The 22,339-nt window shown below is 29.4% G+C and overlaps 1 protein-coding gene across 3 annotated transcripts in view; it reads right to left on the minus strand.

Annotated features, from left to right (window-relative positions):
- LOC107443699 (solute carrier family 25 protein Shawn) overlaps positions 1-14,791 on the minus strand; it is a 51,754-nt gene extending 36,963 nt beyond the window's left edge. The window contains exons 1-2 of one of the 3 annotated variants that reach the window (XM_043042115.2): positions 14,180-14,791; positions 9,163-9,320 (exon numbers count right to left, since the gene is read on the minus strand). In XM_043042115.2, the coding sequence (XP_042898049.1) occupies positions 9,163-9,320; positions 14,180-14,273 (252 nt within the window). In that variant the 5' untranslated portion in view covers positions 14,274-14,791. Of the gene's footprint in view, positions 1-306; positions 660-9,162; positions 9,321-14,179 lie in introns of those variants that run through there. The other 2 variants (XM_016057649.4, XM_071187784.1) reach the window with 2 other exon arrangements.
- Between the last annotated feature and the right edge of the window lie 7,548 nt (positions 14,792-22,339).

Genomic DNA, 22,339 nt, shown 5'->3' on the forward strand with positions numbered 1-22,339 from the left:
TATATATATAAATCTGAAATTTAATAATAAAAAATATTAAATTATAAGGAAAAAATTACATTTATTACAATACAATAATACAAGATTTAAAACATGTTTTTATTGGATACAACATATTCACAACATAATCCTGTTTACCTAACTATATATAAAAAAAAACATAACTATATATAAAAAACCACACATAAAAAACATTTAAAAAAAACATATAATATACTATAACCATATATAAAAAACCATATAACATGCTATAACCATACATAAAATTCCATATAACATGCTACAACATATTCGTATTATATTTACTTCACGTTTTTTCTTTTTCATTTCATACAATTGTATGCTTCATAGGTTTCCTCCTTCGTCCATAACTAGACGGGTGGAGAGTCTTTTGTGAGTTTCAGAAGTATATGAGAAACTCGCAGCCTTGGCAGCACTATCTTATCAATCTAAATGAAATGTGCAGTGATAATTCAGTTTAAAAAACATTACTCCTTTTCTCAGATGGCAACACAACTGACATAAATCGGCATTCATCAAAACCCGGTTGATGTTGAAGGGACTCACTCACAGCTGATTCAGAATCTGATATCCTCTTAAGAAATCCAAATATTCTTCAGTCTTGATGAGAAGAAAACATATTGGTCACATGGATCAATCTGCAAAATGAAACACAACGATTAACCTGGCAAAATAAATCACAAGGATCAATCTGATGAAATCCAACAAATGTTGATTGTATTTACATCAGCAAAAAATGTCTCTGCTAGAGGGCCAGTTAAAATACTTGATGGGCAACTAAGATTCCCTGAGGGTAATACTCCTTGACAGTCACTCTTTGAAGAATCCAAAATTGTTGTACCGCAATGGTTCTGGCATTGGTAGCCATACAAGCAAAAGTGACAAATAAGTTGTTGTGTGCCAGTAACAGTACATTCAAGGTCCTTCTGATTTTTACGTGTCGTACGAAGGTGATGCCGCATTCTTTTTCAAAAAACTGCTTTTGAGCTGGTGATCAGACACCCAATAGGGGATCTTTTAAAGTCAGTAGGTCTTGCATCACATAGTGCATAGTCGCTTTCCAACTCGCCACATCCATGCGAAAGACTGTGGGGTTGACTATGTCGGCAACATCTTTGCACAGATGATGCAGTTGTTCTTTGTTGCCATTCAAGCATTGAGTGTGATGATCCTTGAAAAGAGTAGAGTCTTTTGGCAGGTTCATTTCTAAAATAGACCAAAAGGACCATTTCCTGCACTAAATTCATGAACGTTCTGAGCTTGAAAGTTTCCACTGTAGTAAAATCATTTTTACAATGCTGAAAAGCTCCTGTAAGGCAGTAATTCAACTGTTGCTGTATATCCTCCCCACAAAAAACATTAGCCATTTTTATCCACTTGATTTAGTTAAATATGAAAGATAAAGACATTGTACTGAAGATTCATGTATAGTATAGTTTTAATAGATCGATGTAAAAAAGAAATTAATAATTAACCTAATTCAATTCCCCTTTCTTGCGTGTAAATACAATTTCTCCTCATGATTTATACAGTCATCAATTTAGTATCAGACAACATAAATAATTTTAGAGTATCATTTGTCTTATAAAAAATATTAGACATTTTAATAAACTTGATTTAGTCAAATATGAAATGTTAAGATATTGTACTGAAGATTTATATATAGTCTAGTTTTTATAGATCAATGTAAAAAAAATTAACAATTACTCTAATTCATTTCCTCTTTCTCGAGTGTAAATACAATTTTTCTTAATGATTTTATACACTCATCAATTTAAGTATCCGATAACATAAATAATTTTAAAGTATCAATCATTCATGGAAGATTCCATTTGGAAATGCATTCTTGAGTAGCCTTCATCAACATTTTAATAACTTCTAATAATTTTCTTGCCATTGAAAATACTCCCTTTCATGGTAAACCAGTTTTCTTGTCAAAGTTGATGAGTACATGTCCCAAAGCTATTGTGAATGCCATCTGATCTACAGAATTTTCAAAAATGGTTGCTGAAAATAACTCACATTTTTTCTTTAAAAAATTGCTCCAATTATCCGTATTTCATTAATTTTTTTAAAAAATATTCTATAGCATCACCTTTTTGCATAGCTTTTACCACGTAGCATAGTTTCATATTACAATAGAATCATCCTCGATTGTATTCGAAATATTTATTAATAATGTTCTGATCTACATATTTTTTCCAAAAAAATTATTCATATCGTATTTTAACGCTAAAGCCCAATTTGCAGCTACATCAATGTCTTTACAACATGCATAACATCCTATTAGCATATGAAATATATCAAAAGAGATATTGCAATTTAAAAAATTTTTTACAAATTTCTTGTGAATAATTTCAATTAATTTTTAAATAAAAAAAGGTCAATTAACTATAAAAACAAGAAATAATTGCTGTAACAATATAGTACTTTTAAGCAAAACAATTATTACTTAAAATTTTTAAATTATTTAATAAATGGCTTAAACATTGTATATACTGAACACTTTGTAGATACATTACCATTTAGAATAGTAAAACTGCAGATACAATACAATAAATAGAAAGTATAATTTTATGAATTTAGTCAGTATTTTTTATTCTTTTGTCAGTAAATGATGATTAAAAAAAAAAAACAGATTTTATAAAACTCAATAGCATTCTTAAAGTTATTTCAGAAGTAGTTTAAAAAAGTGTTAAAAGCTTGATAATTATTAAGCTTTTAAGAATTTCTTTTTAAACTCCCATTATTTTGACAACAATAATGCTATTTAATAAAGAATGTGAGGGTGATTTTGTCAATACATTAACTTTTGCCTTAGGTAATATAGAAAAATCTTGTTTATAATGTATCTTATAATTAGGGCTGCAGGTATGCGGTCCGCGAATTTCTCAATATGTCTTGACTTTAGCGAAAATTGCTTAAAATTTGATTTTTTTTTCATTTATTATTTTTATTAAACAGAATTTTTTATTTTCCTGAACCTTAAATTGAACATGTAAAATTGATTAGATATTTAGGGGAGTGAATCAATAGCAAAATGACATGAAAATAGTTCAGAGATAATCACAATCTTGTCAACTAAGGTGGTCTTTCTACACTTAGGGAGGGTAAGTAATTACCTTCCTGAAGTCAGTAAGAGTACAAAAGAAATTGGAATCACAAGAGAAGGAAAATGTTATAAATCAAATCTTAGACAGAAAAATTGTTATACATGCTATTGCACTGGGCAATGAAATTTCCACTGCCTTTCTACATATCCAGTAAATTTTTCCTAGGCGACTTCTTGTGATTTCTTAAATATGGATCAGTTTCTTAGATGAAGGGGGGCAGTAGTTAGTAGGGATTTGTAACTAGTAGTTTGAATGTAGAATGTTTGAGTTTTCACAGCAATTACTTCTTACAAAGCAACGGTCAAGGAATTGCGCGTTGGTGAAGGAAAATTGATCGAGTTTTGGAAATCAAAGAACCAACGTTCCAAAAGTGGCAATTCGAAGTTTGTCGGTGCCTGAAAACAGCGTTGACGCAGAAAGATCGTTTTCTAAGCATAAAAATGTATTAAGTGATGAAAGACGAAGGATAAATGAGAATAATCTGACAATGTACAATACTTTGTACCAAAATTCTGTTCATTTAAATAAAAATATTAATATTGCTTGAAATTCAAAGAAATACTTTTGTTGTGCATTTGTAAGATTTTTTTATTATTTGCACAATTTCTGTCTTTTGCATCATTTAAAAAATAAATTTTTTTATGTTTAAAATTTATGTAATTTTCAAAATTTCCCACAATTTTTCCGCGAATTTGGGGTCTTTTTTCCCGCGACAAACTTGCAGCCTTACTTATAATTAACTTAATGTTGATAATTTTTACAGTAAAACCATACATTTATAAATACAAATTAACATCCAACAAAGAAAAAAAAAATTTAAAAATAAAAATTTAGAGAGAGTTTCATATTGTAATTGCATGGGAAAATATCATTACAGTCCTCTCACTTAAATGCTTTAAAAATACATGAAGAAAATAATGACTTTAAAGCATCATATTCCTTTACACAACCCACATCACCTAAAAACATTAGAAAGCAAAAGTTTATATGGATGAAAAATAAAAATAATATTTTGGAAACTATCACAACTTATACTAGAGTCCCCCAAGTATATATATCAAACTATCTCAAAAGATATAAAGTATATTGCTATCTTAAATAACTGCAACCCACTGACCAACTTAAGATTTACAACATGAAATTTCAGCTAACTTTTTTACTTTGTTTTTATGTGTTTATTGCGGGATTTTTGATTTCTTCAATAAAATGTCAACTTTTGATAGACTTAATGTGTAATGTCTACAAATTAAATCAGTTTCACAAGATATGCAAAAAAAAGTTCTAGCAAACCTAACACTGACAGTCGAACCTCTATTTAACAAGTCGCTAAATCTCAATAAAAAGTTCGCTGTGTTGAAAATTCGTTAGATAGAAAATCACCATTTGAAATACTTAAACACAAAACAGGTTTTAAGTTCATAAACACTAGACCTAATTAAAATAGCAATTAATACACCTTGATCTTGTAAATTATTATTTATTATTGAATTGTTTCAAATGATTTTATCATTTACATTTACATTATTAACATTTTATCATATGAAGGTTTGGTGATTTCTTCATCATTTCCGTCTTCCTCACAATTTATGGCCGTATTGTTTTTATTTTTCACACTGTCCAAAATACCTGATTCAGTTAATGCTTCTGTGGTTGCAGCTTCAGAATCAATAAAAAGAAAATCATTAATCAGTACATCATCATTAATTTTGTGGTTCTCTCTTAGCTGTACCCATGGTATTCTTTTCTTCTAAAATACTTCACCTTTTAAATTCTTCCTGTTAATAAGCACGCATTAACTCAGTACTATACTTCAATCGAAAACTATATTTCCTTGAAACTTTTTGTTCAAGTCAAACTTTTATTCTTGAACTTTTTTTATCACCTAAATCTATACAATGTATCTAAAATTAAGAAATATCAATGAGTAGTTAAAACTAAAACTGAAAATTTCTAATATGTGTAAAAGTTTCTTTCTTTTCTTTTTTTAAACAAATAACCACATTTTTATTTATACTTAAAAAAAATTTATAAAAACTAAAAAAGAAAAAAACGTAATCAAAACTACAAAATTCAGATATTTATACTGTTAAAATTATAACTTAAAACAATTATGCAAACATTCTAAATTACTGAATTCATAATAAGAATATAAAGAAAAAACAAAAATATCAAGATTTTAAAATGAAAATTTAAAAACGAATATAAAAATGTAGTTAGGTTTCGGGAAAAAAAGACCAATTTTTTAGATTTTTAGTCTTACTTTTGAAAGTTCATATTTTGATTTTCTGAATCAAAACTATCATTGGAACAAAAAGCAGATTGATAGTTACCAAAACACTTTATGAGGATTATTTCAACTTTAAATTAATAATATTTTTATAAAACTAATAACAGCCATAAATTTATACTGAAGTTTTAAAATTTAGCATTCTTACATTGACGAACACTGTTCTCATGTAAAATAATGTTTTTTTTTATTATTGTTTGAAATCTGTTAAAAAAGAACTAAACATGCAATAACAAAACCAAATGAATGAAGCACATTACAAGTTTTTCAAAAGTAATTACAGTCCCTTAGGTCAACACTTCCCAATTTTACTCAGCTATGGAACTATAAATGATCAATCTTTCTTTGGCAGACCCCTAAAACTTATTGAATAAATTTCATTAGCAATTGTAAACATATTAATCAACTAAAGACTATTAATTATTTTGAAAATATTTAATGAATGAAGTATGAAATTTTTTCATTGTATTGTTTCATCAATACTAGTCTTAATATTTTATTTTATTTTATGCCAGATAATTGAATTTACAGGTTTGGAGCCAGCTATGTTACCAACTTAATTTTAGTGTTATACAAAAGCTGAATATGAATGTGCTGAATTGTGGTTTTCGTTAGAATAAAAATGAAAATAAAGTTTGAAAGCGTTTATCAAAGAAAAAACATATTCCTTGTTGAATCTGATTATTTTTAATCGATGCAAAGTACTAATACAATTTTTCATATATGCTTATATTTTTCAGAATTCATTTAATATCTTGCTATCAGACAAAATATATTTTTTAATTTTTCTCTTCTTTCTTCACAAGCAATTAAATTCAATAATTTCCAAAAAATAACAGAAATAATAAACATATAATAGATAATTAAGTAGATAAAAATTTAATTACAGGTTACGAAAACCATAAAAGAATTGGTACTGCAATTAAACCTTACTCTTCTGTAGAAAAGAGGACTCTATTTTACCTTGGAGTTACATTTTATTCAATTAGCGCCATCTAAAGTGTTTTACAGGCACTTTTCATAATTTGGGACTAAAATTACACAAAAGTTGGACAGATACAAAATGAGGCGTGAAACAAAATCAACAAATTATTCTAAGAATATTGATTATACACAATCAAGTAGACACTCATACTACAATAGAATATGTATGCATTTATCTCTGCAACGCTTTTATAGTATAGTGAATTCTTTAAAAAGTTCAGATGTGTGTGTTCGGGACAATGGATGGTAATAACATTTCACGTATACAGTATTTTTCGGCGGAAGAGCCGCGGCGCTATCGAAAAAAAAGTTGTTTTTTTCCTACATGCGGCGCTTCCGATGCAGCGGCGCTTCCGACGAAATATTTTTTAGTAGCAAAAAATTTGTCAAGGAAAGTTATTTAAGATTAATTAATTTTCTGAGAGAAAGACTATTAAAAAAAATTAATAACGAAGTCGACGAAATATTCGCCGTATCGCGATCTGCAAACTTTCGGCAGCAGCCTATAAGAAAATAAATAAACGAAATAAAAATTTTGAAAAAACATCGCATAAGGAGAAAATTTAAAAGGTATGCATCTTGTATCCACCCCCAGCTTAAAGAAAAATCGCAAGCTAGAAATCTATTTAGCGTCTTGTCAATTGAACGAACAGAAAAGGAAGAATAGGACCCTAAATTCGACACTCACGGGACTGACGAAATGCCGAACTTCGGATCTCTTTCAGAAATTCCAATATGGCCCCCAAATATTACTCTAATTCAATTCCACTGTTAATTTCAGAAAAACCAATAAATTTATTCAAGTTTCGATCGTAGATTATGATGGGTGAATTTAAAACTGACCCATCTTAAGAGAAATTTTACTAATCAAAATAATAATCTATATAATGTAATCAAGAAGAAATAATCCGATTCCTATGAAGAAGAAATAATCGTTTCTTCTTTGGAGCGAGATCATAGTTCTCGGTTTTTCTTTTAGATAACATTTTGTTTTAACAAAAGACGCTTACCTCGCAAGAAGAAAAAAAAAAAAAAAACTAACAGGGAACTACAAAAAAAAAATTTACAATTAATGCTAAGAAACTAACAATGAATAACAACAAAAAACAAGCTAAAAACTAATAACGATAAAATAAAAAAAACAAGCAAGCAACAATTAACAAGAAAAAATAAAAAGCGGCAAAATAAAAAAAAAATTTATGAATCGAATAAAAAACCGCAAACGGGATAGAATTCATTTTGTTGTCCACGTGGTAGTTTCAATGTCAACTGGGTGTGGCCAATTTATGGTCAAACAGAGGAGGGAAATGTGGGGGCAAATCAGTAAAGCACAGCTGTCAAGATTGATTGATCAGTTTTTTCCAACTTCCATTTCTTTATTTTGTTCATTGGAAATGCAGGTGTTTTTAATTCTCACTTTATTTTAAACTGCTTTAGAAACAGAAGTTTCCTTTGACACAGATTTTTTTTTTTTTTAAATCTGTTTTTTATTTTTAAAAGATACCGTTCATTTTTATTTTTATTTTTAAAAGATACCGTACCTTCAACAGAATAAAATTCCAAATAAAAAGAATATAGCTGATTTTTTTTGTCTTATCAATATAAATTTCTTAAAAAAAAAAAGAAAAAGATTAGATCAGATTAAGTGCCGAATTTTGGAATGCTGGATTAGGGGTCCCATATACTTTTCTTTTCCCCAACCCCTTTAAAAAAATAACTGATTGATTCCTCCTAAACAGCTCCAATAGAAATGACACGTGGAGGAGGTGGGGTACACCAGGGCCGCCTCTCTTTCTAAGTTGAGTCACATTGGGTTAAATCCATTGAAGGAGAGGGCATTCTACCCACTAAAATTCCACCCCCAAAGATTGTGAAAGTGAAACTTATTTCCCCTTCGGTCATTCCTTCAGAATTTTTTTGGGGCCTGCTTAGTTATTTCTTGTTATTATTAGTTATTTCGTTATTATTAGCTGTTTCGTTATTATGTATTAGTTTTTCCTCAAATTGTTAACGGTAATAAATTTTAAAATCTTTTTATTTTAAAATCTTTCTTTTAATAAATTTTTATTTTATGGCGCGGTGCCAACTGGTAAGAACAACTTTATTTTATATAGTTTCGTTGTTTTCTTTTTTTTTTTTTTTTTTTTTTTTTTTTTTTTTTTTTNAAAGAAATTTTTTATTATAATTTAGAAATTAAAACTTTACTTTATGAAATGCATACAAAAATTTAATTTTTTATTATACTGATATTCTAAATGGTAATTTAAAGGTCTCTTCTAAAAGAATGCTGATATGCGCGGTTTAGCGGCATTGCGGCGCTTACAATAACTTTTTTTTTTTAAAATTTCATTTTCATCGAAGTGCGGTGCTTGCGATGAAGCGGCGCTTTTGCCGAAAAATACGGTATATATTTTTAATGATATAACTTAATTACAAAGAGTGACTGAAGCATTTTTTTTACTTCTTGTAAGTATTTTAAGCACAACATACCATTAAATAATGAAAATAAATATTTTACTGAGAAATACTGCTCAAGGATGCAAAAATTAACAAATCGAGAAAATAATCCATACAGGATCTAGTTTTATCTAATTTTATTAAAATACCCAATAGTTTATCATTGATAAAATAGCTGATTGTCTAAATGCATATAATTCTAATACACATTTATGCTCAGGAAATTAAATTTGCTTCTCAGAAATTTTTAAGGGAAAAGTAAAATTCTTTATTAAATATAGGAATAGAAATTATACTCACCACTGTACCTTTGAAATGCATTTTACAATGTGAAACACATTTACCATTGTAACATAAATCATCCCAAAGACAATTATAAGGAGTGCATAATGACTTTACTGCTTTTCCTTCTTTAATCTGAACCTGAAGTCGTGTTTTAACAACATCAAAAGGAGTTACTAAAAAGAATGAATGGCAAAACATTTTTTAAAAAAACAAATAAAATAATAGACATTATATTATACGTTATTATAACAATAATGTCCATTTTTACTTTCAGAGGTAACAGACATCAAGAAATAGTAAATTATTGCCACATATACAGAGCTGGCAACTTGTATGGTCGTAAGGAAAAATTTACCGAGTAAGAGGAAAAATAAATAATTAAAGAAAAAAGAACTTTCTAAACATTAATCTATTTCTTCAACACTTAAAGGGTATAGATTCAGGAGACCTGTCTACACTTTTTTTGGGGGGGGAGAGGGGGGTTATCATTAAGTTCAGCGATAGATAATAATAGTCTGGCATTTGTTAGAATGTAAACATCATGGAGATGTAAATGTAATTATGGAAAAATCGTACATATAGCATGATGTAAATGAGGTTGTATAGTAGGTTGAAATTTGAGGTTTTGATAATGTTTATGACAGTTTTGTAATTGGGCATACAAGAGAAATGCGGAGAATGTATTGGAGGTAGAAATTTGATGATGTGCGCAGATAGATGTCACAGATTGTGTAGATGGGAGAAGATGATTGGCATAATGAATGTTTTATTGGTGTTTTTTTTTTCTATGTAACATTAACTATGGGAATTAAATCTTTAAATTTTGGTTTTTAGATAGAATTTGACATTAATTTTCTGCAGACTGATTGTTTTGGTAGGCATTTTTGTTTCGTGAAGTGACTTTGAGTTGCATTTGTGTGAATTTGATTGATGCATTTTTTTAATATATTTTTATTTTAAATAAGAGTTTTATTTAATGTATTTAGGATTTTTTGGGAGATGAGTAAATTTTTTTATAGTTTTCTGTAGAGTTTGATGCAGAAATTGAAGTTTTGTTATGGTTACAGTTTTCTTAAGTTTTTAGTGTTTTTAATAATAAACTTTTAGGGGATTGGTTTGATTGATGATGATGTTGTCAAATAAAAAATTCAAGTATTTGTGGAATGCTCTTATGAACAATTATGTGCTTAACTTGAAGATTTATGGTTACTCTCCAGCAACAAGGGGAGTTTTTTATATTTATATTTTAAGGGGATTTTACAAAATAGTTTTTTTTCTAATTTTCTGCAAATCATTTACAAATTTGTTGCCTAGAGGTAATGATGAATGATTGATACAGTAATGATTCAACAGTATTTTTAATTTCTATAATTTTAAAATAGATGTTTTTTGGAGCAAACTATGCACTTATCATGGAAGGGGAGGGCCCAGAAGCAGAAAGTGCCTAAATCTGTGACGTACGTCGCAGAACAATTGAAGTCCTGCAGAACAATTTGCATCTTGAATAAGTGACAGCGTTTTTCTGCAAACCAACCTCCCACACCCATCTGCCTCCAGTAGTCTTGCAGAGCAATCCCCAACCCTAAACTCTTACATTCTTCTGTGGACCATAATGACCTGAAGGTTTAAAAACTTCCTCTCATAATCTTGCAGAACATTTCCTCCCACTTCATCCATCACCCCCACTTTCCTCTCTAGCAATGAATAGATCAGGATAGGATACTTTCCCATTGACTTTTGTAACTATGCTGGTCATCTGCGCAATGTATCACAACTTGAAACATCTGCTAAAACAAACTTCAGTAAAATATCTGCATGTGAGTGTGATAGAGTTGCTTGCCTTGAATGTGATGAGCAGATTATTTTGAAACATTTAAAACTTCATTACCAGTGACAACATCCTGAGAAAACTGTAAAATACAATTCAATTCAAAAAAAATTTATTTAATTTTTTTCAAGTGTCAGTATGAATTGGTTTTACAAAGTGCAGATGATACTGCTGCCTAATTTTTTAAAATCTTAAAGTTTGTCTTCCATTCTAAAGAAGTTTTCATCACTTTCATCAACGATTACAAAGCCCTTGTTGCTGCCTGTGAAACAAGTGGAAATGATGGCCTTAGGCACAAATTGTTGTGCAAAAGAAACTTATTCCGTATTCTTTTATTTTCGGATGTAATTTCCCTATTAGCATGTAAATCAAAACTGGTTCAGACTTCAGACCTTTTACTATGGGAACATGCCGACCACATCAGCAACCAGAAGACTTCTCTTCACATTATAAAAGAGAAGACTTCTTTTCACATTATCCTCATTTCAAATGTAGAAAGCATAGAAGAATTCCAAGATATAGTGAAGTCATTGCCTTCTTCATTATTTAAAAATACTAAGAGTGCATCACAAATGTTTGGCAAGGAAAGTATGGATAAGAGGAGTTCCTCTGCCAGATTTGCCTGTTAGCTCCAAAAGACTACGCTCTGCCTTAAATAATTCTGAGCTTTCTATATTTTCCTCAAATGCAATGCAAATGATAATCTACATTTATTCCATGTTGGAACAGTATAAAATATAGTTTGAAAAAAGAGGAAAACGTTGATATTGTCATTAAACGAATGAAAATTCTCCTTAGCTTTAACCACTTGCTGTTTTCCAGGAATGATGTTGCTTTAGAAGAGGAACATTTGACACCCTGCACAAATTTCAGCACATTTATCAGTAATCTCCCTCTCCCATATCTTTGCTATTCTGAGGAGGAAATTAATGAATCAGCTTTTGGCTATAGCATTTTAATAAAATGGGTGTATCAGTTTTTAGCAGACAGCAGGAGAAATTGATCACCATTTTTATCAAAAGAGCTTCTAAAGCAAGCTGTAAAACAATTAAATTCAGAGATTTCCAATTTCATAACGCTTATGACATTTATATTTTCCATTCCCATTTCAAAAGCAATTTGTGAATCGTGGGGATCCACGATTGAAGAAGTTGTTGAATCAAAAGAACACCGAATGTTTGTGTTTGCAAATGGTGCACCATCTGGGCACTTGCAGCTTCAAAAGATTTTTAAGACAGCGCTCATTTTAATGTTCGGACCTTCATATCATAGGCAGTTTATTAATAATTCATCATCCTCATTAACAGAATTTCATACTTCAAAAGTGATTGAAAAAGTAACAAATCAAGAATGTTTGCCTTGGTTTAAAAAATAATGTAGTGTATCTGTGTTTGATCCTGTATTTTAATAAATGAAAACATAGTATTTTAACTTAAAGTTGACATTTTTTCGCTGTGAAATGCTTGCAGAACATTTGCATAAATTAATAAGTCCTGTTGCAGAACATTTGAAAATATTCTGTTTATGGGGGGAGGGAATCCTAAGAGGTGGAGAGTTTAACTCTTCTAAGAGCCAGATCATGTGATGCTTTGGCCAGTTTTCCACCTAATATGCTAGGCAAACGTTCTGATTCGTTCGATCGAAAAGCACAGGCCTCTTTCTTTTTTTTTCTTTCATTTACGTCATTTGTGACTGTGTTGAAAGTTCAGCAGAATGTGTTTCTTCAATAAGGTTTTTTATTTAAATTAATAATTTATAAAAAGTATTTATTTCTTAATAATTATATTTTTTTAATTTCAAAGGCATTTTTTTGTTGGTTTAAGATCTGTATCTAAAAAATTATTAATTTATTTTTGCCTTCTCTTTTTACTCAGGGTATATTCCTTAATGATGCAAGCTTTTTTCGTTGTATTTTTAAAACTTTTGTGTGTAAATAAGATTAATGTGTCTTTACTTTTACTAATTATTGTTGCTTTAAAAAAAATAATAAAAATAGAGTTAGTATAATTTTGCATGAAATTAATGTTTAAAAAAAAAAACATTTTCTTTTCAATTAATTTGTTTATATTACAGCAAAATTGTATACTAAGTGTTATAATGTTTAAATATTGAAAAAAAACGTATTCTGTATTCAGTATTAATGATTATTTTTTTAGAACTCTATAACCATAAATCAAGGCTTATCTAAGAAATTTTTGGCCGAAATTTTAGTTTGATTCATTATTCTTAGCAAAAAAATAATTTTAGTTGTTTTTTAATAATTATAATTATATTAACATGAATGTTCCCTTAAGAGCATAGTATATAATATGCAATAAATGTAAAATAATTACGTTTGCTGAACTTTATATTTCAAATAAATAGAAGCAACTTAACATTTTCCAAATGGATTAGCTTACTTGAATAGAGATTCTATAAGTAAGTGTTTATTTATGTTTATTTTTAATTTTCTATTTCATTATTCTTGTTTCACTCTTGTACTTGTTTATTCCTAAGTTAACATTCTGCATGGGATGTTTTTTTCTCTCCTTCATACATCAATTTCTTCCCAGTTTCTGAAATCACGACGATAACACTGTTCTTTTTTTTTTTTTTTTGATCCTCTCCTCTTAGAAGTGCCTTTTCTCTCCCCCTTCCAATCGTGATACCATAATCGGTCACCAAGAGGTTGGCGACACTTTGCCTATTGAATGGCCAAGTGTTATCAACTATGGGGATATTTCCGTTTTGTGATCTGTTGCCCCAACTACAATCGCCAAGGTGCCATATATATATCAAACTAGCAATTTTTTTAAAAAACATAGAGTGTTTACCCGTGGTTGCTACGAGGTATATTTTTCGAATTGGTCCCTTTCTACAATATTTTTTTTAGTATCTTGGGGGCGGCTGCCCGGAAGTTGCCAAGGCTTGATGATTATACTGCCACAGATTACGATACGGAAATTTCCCCGTTATGATAAAAATCCAAATAATTAGCATGTAACAGAAAAATATTTGATTCAAAGATATAAAAGAAAAATAAATGCTGAAAAATGATAAATTAACAATATTATGATCTTGGAATTCCTAAAGGCACATAATTTAAGAAATTAAATACATCAAATTCACTGATCCAATGCATGAAACATATCCTAACATACATATATATCCTTCAATACAAATCCTTAAACAAGAAAAATACATATTTGAAAAGCACTTATATACCGAAAAAGGAAGTCAACACAGCACCAGAACAGGATGATATTATAAGTTCAGATACTGCTAATGAGCTATCAGGCTTCAGCTTCGCTTCAATCATTATTTTTATTAGTTAAAATGAGCACCTTTTTAAAAATAATAATCAAAAGGGGAATTAATTAAGTAACCATGACATTTAATTTATTTTAAATACTTCGCACTGGCACTTCGACCCGTGACCTCCTTTGTGTACAAAATGAAATCTTCAGACTCCTTTATTACGCTTTGACCTTTATTATTTGCAGCTAGGAAGTCCAGTATAAGTTGCATTTGGGCTATCTCAATCATCGCTTTTAAGTCAAGTATTAACCAATAACAATCGCTTTTGCTGCTTTGAGAAAATTTCCTTCAAAAATAATCTGCTCATTTAAAGAAATTAACTCTCTTTTTCTTACAAAAACTTCTCAATTATAATTTTTAAACACTTGTTCCATTTATTTGCATGAAAATGCATGAAAATTAGAGAAAACCTAAAATTACGCAACAGAGAACATAGAAGAGGAGAGATGAGAGACGCACACGCGTGTAAAAAATGTTCATTCGGCCCTGGAGGTTGTGTTGTTGGAGGCTTGTGTGGAATTGGCGATCGAAATGGGCTGCAGGTGGCGTAAAGCAGAACGCTCTACCTATGGAAACACTTCACATGCTTTCCCCATTAGCCTGTGGAAAGTCATAGAGGAAGGAAGTACGTTAGTTTCTCTCTTGATTTTCATACAGATTAAAATCTTTTAGGTTGGAAAACTATATAGAACTGAAAACTACATTAAACATATTTCTAAAGAAAAGTATCACAGGAATTTTGAAAAATATTTTTATTTAGTAAAAAGGTAAAATATTAAGAAAAGAGAAAATATCGAAGAACATTCCTATGCAACTGAAAAGAGGAGGCGAGGGGAGGGAGAAGGGCTAACCGGTCTCCCCACAGATGTGTTCGAGTGTTGCGATCGCCAATTCGCGATCAGCACCCTCTGAAATTTAAGTGAGCTGACGAATAATATGATTTACCCCTCCTGAAATTTAAACATTCGCGAAAATAAAGTCAAGTAAATTCCAACTAAAATGACTGTAAAAGAATAAAATGATAGAAAAAAAAAATTTTTTTTTTAATTTTGAAGTAGTTTTTGAAATTGGAAACCTTATTTTCTTCAAAAATTTGCTAGCACCTTCCGAAATTTAGACATTCATAAAAATAAAGTCAAGTTAAATAGGTAATTTTAGATTTTAAAAAAAAGCAAACTTTATTTTCATCTTTGAAGTTATTTTCGAAATCAAAAACTCGATTTTACACTTGAAATAATTGAGGGGGCAAATAATGTGCTTGTCCCCTTCCGAAATTTAGGCATTTGTGATAATAAAGTCAAGTAAAATATAAAAAGTTATTTTAGAAGGAAAAAAAAATTTTTTTTTCCATTTTGAAGTCATTTTTGAAATTGAAAACCTTATTTTTGTCTGAAACTCAATTGAAGGGGTGAATAATGTGCGGCGCCCCTTCTGAAATTTAGACATTTGTGAAAATAAAATTAAGTTATTTTGGTAATTTTAAAAAATAAAAACTTTTTTTTTTCAATTTTGAAGCTATTTTTCAAAAAAAAAAGAAGAAATAAAAACTTTATTTTCTTGTGAAATTTACGCGCGCAGGTCGTCGGGCTACCGAAGCAGGGGTGCCATCCCCTCCGCAGAGGATCAAAATTGTGATGGCATGTCTTCGGATCATCCTCCAGGATGTTTCCCAGACCGTCGCCAATAGCCCATTGTGCAGCTCTAGTGCGACGTAAATTAACAACAACTACACATTCACAAAAATAAAATCCAGTTAAATTAGTAAAATTAGAATTTTCACCCTTCCTGAAATTTGGACATTCATAAAAGTAAAGTTAAGTTAAATTAATATTTTTAAAAAAACCTTTTTTTCCAACTTTAAAACTTTATTTTCGCAAGACAAACACTTTTTTTTACATAATTAAATGAAAGAGACATTTTTAAAAACAAAATACACCCAAACAAAAAACGCACTGCATAAAAAAAATCAAGTGTTTATTTTTATGCAATGCGTTCCATACTAAATAATTTATTCTCTTTTACCCTTCCCGGGAAAAAAGTAATAAAATGCTGCCTTCACTGCAATGCAAATTTTTATCGTGATAAAAATTTGTTCCAAAGCCTCCCTAGACTTTTTACCCCTTGACCACCCACAAAGACTTTAGTTAGACTCCTCAAAATCAACTGCCTCATTTTACACTATGGGAAGAAGTCTTTTCCTTTTTTAAATTGCCTTTATCATTTTTATGGCCCTGGACCTCCTTTGTCCATTTTTTAATATGTCATATATCGAGAGAACCATATTTTATTGGGATATCTCTTCATAATTTGCCTCAGAGAAGCAAGTCTCTAAATTTTCAAAGAAGACAGATGTTTTAAGCTAAAGGCTCTAAACTGGAAAAAAACTTTTGTTGACATTTTCTCGATTTGTACGTAGAGACACTAATATTTTCTCTGGTCATTTTCTAATAAGACTTTCTCTTAGACAAACACTGATAAACGCTCTCTGTTAAATATCTTTTTTTAGCTCTTTTAATGCATTATTTAAATTGTCTATTTTAAAATAAAGCATACATTCTTTGTTATTTTGTTCAATTGTTTTAATGAAGATTTTTTTCATCAGTTTGATAAATTATTTGCAACATAAACATAATTTAGATTTTTTAACAGAAATCGTACCATAAATAATTGTTATTCTTAATGAAGTTTTTCTTCGGATAGCAAGAAATCATAAAATATCTTTCGAAGGTGGTAAGCAAATGTTCTCATTAAATCATTTATTACTTTTATAATTGTGTATTTATGAACGGTTGGAATTATTATTTTTTTAATTGTTCGCATAATAATTGTTTTTATTATGTTCGCATATCAAATTCATTTATATATTATATCAGTTCCTAATTTTAAAATTTGTTGAAACAATTTTCAAATAAATTGCTACCTCATCAGACATGCTTCTTTCTCTGAAAAATAAAATTAAATTTTTGTGTACGTACTTTTGCATAATGAATGTACGCTGATAAATGCACGCGTAAATTGTATATATTTACATGAATGCAAACGTGTATTGTATGTAAGTAATACATATGCGAGTTAGTAAAGTTATTTTTAAGATACAATTTAAGGCAAGAACAGTTTGTTTAGGAAACATACGCACGGTAATTCTTGAAATATAATTAATTTGTAAATCATACATACGCGTATCACGGAGAGAATATTAAAATGAATCCAAATTACGCTTATACGAGTAAATGGTGATAGAAATTAAATATTATAAAACTACATATTACAATTGGTTGATATTTAAAAATTAAAATATAATTTGCCTTATTACACAACTATACACAACTGTAAACATACTTGCATTTCGTAACGGGGAACATTTATTTAGGTAGATGTATAGCAGTGGCAAAATAACAACAAATTTACTCTATACCGAACTCGATTGTAAACAATTTACTGATAATATCTGAAACATGCCACAATTGGCGTATTTGAATTAACTATATATATATATATATATATATAGTTAATTCAAATACGCCAATTGTGGCATGTTTCAGATATTATCAGTAAATTGTTTACAATCGAGTTCGGTATAGAGTAAATTTGTTGTTATTTTGCCACTGCTATACATCTACCTAAATAAATGTTCCCCGTTACGAAATGCAAGTATGTTTACAGTTGTGTATAGTTGTGTAATAAGGCAAATTATATTTTAATTTTTAAATATCAACCAATTGTAATATGTAGTTTTATAATATTTAATTTCTATCACCATTTACTCGTATAAGCGTAATTTGGATTCATTTTAATATTCTCTCCGTGATACGCGTATGTATGATTTACAAATTAATTATATTTCAAGAATTACCGTGCGTATGTTTCCTAAACAAACTGTTCTTGCCTTAAATTGTATCTTAAAAATAACTTTACTAACTCGCATATGTATTACTTACATACAATACACGTTTGCATTCATGTAAATATATACAATTTACGCGTGCATTTATCAGCGTACATTCATTATGCAAAAGTACGTACACAAAAATTTAATTTTATTTTTCAGAGAAAGAAGCATGTCTGATGAGGTAGCAATTTATTTGAAAATTGTTTCAACAAATTTTAAAATTAGGAACTGATATAATATATAAATGAATTTGATATGCGAACATAATAAAAACAATTATTATGCGAACAATTAAAAAAATAATAATTCCAACCGTTCATAAATACACAATTATAAAAGTAATAAATGATTTAATGAGAACATTTGCTTACCACCTTCGAAAGATATTTTATGATTTCTTGCTATCCGAAGAAAAACTTCATTAAGAATAACAATTATTTATGGTACGATTTCTGTTAAAAAATCTAAATTATGTTTATGTTGCAAATAATTTATCAAACTGATGAAAAAAATCTTCATTAAAACAATTGAACAAAATAACAAAGAATGTATGCTTTATTTTAAAATAGACAATTTAAATAATGCATTAAAAGAGCTAAAAAAAGATATTTAACAGAGAGCGTTTATCAGTGTTTGTCTAAGAGAAAGTCTTATTAGAAAATGACCAGAGAAAATATTAGTGTCTCTACGTACAAATCGAGAAAATGTCAACAAAAGTTTTTTTCCAGTTTAGAGCCTTTAGCTTAAAACATCTGTCTTCTTTGAAAATTTAGAGACTTGCTTCTCTGAGGCAAATTATGAAGAGATATCCCAATAAAATATGGTTCTCTCGATATATGACATATTAAAAAATGGACAAAGGAGGTCCAGGGCCATAAAAATGATAAAGGCAATTTAAAAAAGGAAAAGACTTCTTCCCATAGTGTAAAATGAGGCAGTTGATTTTGAGGAGTCTAACTAAAGTCTTTGTGGGTGGTCAAGGGGTAAAAAGTCTAGGGAGGCTTTGGAACAAATTTTTATCACGATAAAAATTTGCATTGCAGTGAAGGCAGCATTTTATTACTTTTTTCCCGGGAAGGGTAAAAGAGAATAAATTATTTAGTATGGAACGCATTGCATAAAAATAAACACTTGATTTTTTTTATGCAGTGCGTTTTTTGTTTGGGTGTATTTTGTTTTTAAAAATGTCTCTTTCATTTAATTATGTAAAAAAAAGTGTTTGTCTTGCGAAAATAAAGTTTTAAAGTTGGAAAAAAAGGTTTTTTTAAAAATATTAATTTAACTTAACTTTACTTTTATGAATGTCCAAATTTCAGGAAGGGTGAAAATTCTAATTTTACTAATTTAACTGGATTTTATTTTTGTGAATGTGTAGTTGTTGTTAATTTACGTCGCACTAGAGCTGCACAATGGGCTATTGGCGACGGTCTGGGAAACATCCTGGAGGATGATCCGAAGACATGCCATCACAATTTTGATCCTCTGCGGAGGGGATGGCACCCCTGCTTCGGTAGCCCGACGACCTGCGCGCGTAAATTTCACAAGAAAATAAAGTTTTTATTTCTTCTTTTTTTTTTGAAAAATAGCTTCAAAATTGAAAAAAAAAAGTTTTTATTTTTTAAAATTACCAAAATAACTTAATTTTATTTTCACAAATGTCTAAATTTCAGAAGGGGCGCCGCACATTATTCACCCCTTCAATTGAGTTTCAGACAAAAATAAGGTTTTCAATTTCAAAAATGACTTCAAAATGGAAAAAAAAATTTTTTTTTCCTTCTAAAATAACTTTTTATATTTTACTTGACTTTATTATCACNATTTTTTTATTTTTGTGGTGATTATGAGTGTTTTTGTGGTCGATTCTGGTATTTTCTTGTAAATTTGAGTATTTTTATACTAGTTATGGGTTAGGTTAGTTAACTCTATTATGGTTATTTAACTCGTGTTAGTTAATCCTTTGAAAAAATCAACTCAGAAATTCTTGATTAATTCTAATGAGTTAACTCAAGAGAATCGCTAGTGACTTCACACAAGAACTATTAATGTAAAATCAATAAACAAATTATACACTCTAAAAGCAAATATCTTTTTTATAGTCGGGAAACTTGTTCCAACCAGCAAGCCTTTTTAAAAAACGTTTGCGAGTCCAAATGCTTTTTCTGAAGATAATTTGAGTAAGTGAAAAAGTGATTTCTATATATGACTCACCTTTGGAACCTGAGGGAAACCTTAGGCGCAAAAGCTACAATTTTGAAATTGTATTATAAAATAAATGAAATTTTATTTTACAATTAAAAGTATACATGGTATATATTAGAGATAGGTGTCAGATGTTACAGAAAAAAATTCAGTCGCACAGACTTAATCAGAAAATTAGGAAAAATCCTCAAAGCAAAGCCACCCTTGGCTCCCACCTTAAGTTTTGATGTAATAAGTTGTTTCACTTTAGTAAGTTATTAAATATGTCGAAATGCATTTTGCTTTCTATTTGTATGTGCGATTTCCCTTCATCCACTTAATCAGTTTTTTTAAATAATATTTTCTCTTGAACATTCTCACGCCACCCCTCTAGTATGCTCGCGTCCCCCTAGGGGGGCTCGCCCCACAAGTTGAGAATCGCTGCATTAACGTACATATTATGTATTTACATACGTATTTATGAACAATGCATTTTAAATTAGGAAGTAAAGAAATTTTTGCAATATTTTAAAGAATGTAATTTTATATGGTTAAATCTAAAGTTTGAACAAAATTGCTCAAATGTTATTAATTTGAATTGTTCTTGAGATTCCTAATTTTAAATATACGACTTTAATTAATGAGATAATGTTTGAGTTCTGGTACGTGGACATCCGATCATTAGATAGAAAGTTATTATTCAGGTTTTTTCATTTTTATTTTGCAAACTGTACATGCAATCTTTATTAAGTTGAATAGCAGAATTCATTTAGCTATTCGCGATCGCAACACTCGAATACGCCATCTGGGGAGAGACCGGTTTCATGCCTTTAGCCCTTCTCCCTTCCCTCTCCTCCTCTTTTCAGTTGTATAGGAATGTACTACTATATTTTCCCTTTTCTTTATATTTTTCCTTTTTATTTAATCAAAATATTTTTTAAAATTTCCGTGATACTTTTCTTTAGAACTATGTTTAATGCAGTTTTCAGTTTCATATAGTGTTTCAAGTTGAAAGATTTTAATCTATATGAAAATCAAGAGAGAAACTAACGTACTTCCTTCCTCTATGACTTTCCGCACGCTAATGGGGAAAGCATGTGAAGTGTTGCCATAGGAAAAGAGTTCTGCTGTACGCCACCTGCAGCCCATTTCGATCGCCAATACAATTTATGCAATATGAAAAAATAATAAATTGCCTACAATTCTGATTATAAAGTAATAAAGCTCATTTGAAATTATTATTAAAATTAATCGTGCTGTAATCGTATTTTGTTACAAAAAATTATGATTTCGAGTAGTCTTACTTTACATGAAAACATTACATTTGTAATTTGTTACGAATACTCAGAAGTTTATCCAAAAATATTTAAACAAGACTGATGAATTTATTCATCAATCATTAAGCTATAATTTGCATAAGGAATGATGACTAAAGTCGCATTTGAATAATTAATTAAAATAAAATTTGACTAAATTTAGAAAAAACTAAAATTTTCTCAAATGATGATCATCTCTGTAATGAAACTATTTTGATACCACATAGTTGATATTTAATTATACAACTAATCAATGAAAAGGAAAATGACTGAAAATATTTGTGCGTCACCTTTATCAAAATGGTAATACGGCTTTCGAGTTAAAATTTAACTTGCACCTAAAGGTGCAAAAAAGTAAAATGAAATAATTAATCAAAAGAGATTAATACAGATGAAATTGTCGTACTTATTTCTTTCAGTTTATCATTAAAATCAAGAATTGGGAATTAAAAATTTGCAATGTAATAAGAGGGCAGTGCTTAAATGGATGGTGTTTTCTACACTAGGGAACGCTGCAAGCTCGGTACCACCTGAATTTCCGGGTTACTGTTTCCGTTGTATTTTAAAGCCATTTGGCATCATTATGTTTTGAGATTCTTGCAAACAATGTATTTGATTACTTATTACTTGTGTTTACAATGCTAACAATACTAGTGTTTACAATGCTAAAAGGGTTAACACTAA

This window comes from Parasteatoda tepidariorum, chromosome X1 (assembly GCF_043381705.1).
Source record: "Parasteatoda tepidariorum isolate YZ-2023 chromosome X1, CAS_Ptep_4.0, whole genome shotgun sequence".
In the NCBI taxonomy this organism is placed as follows: domain Eukaryota; kingdom Metazoa; phylum Arthropoda; class Arachnida; order Araneae; family Theridiidae; genus Parasteatoda; species Parasteatoda tepidariorum.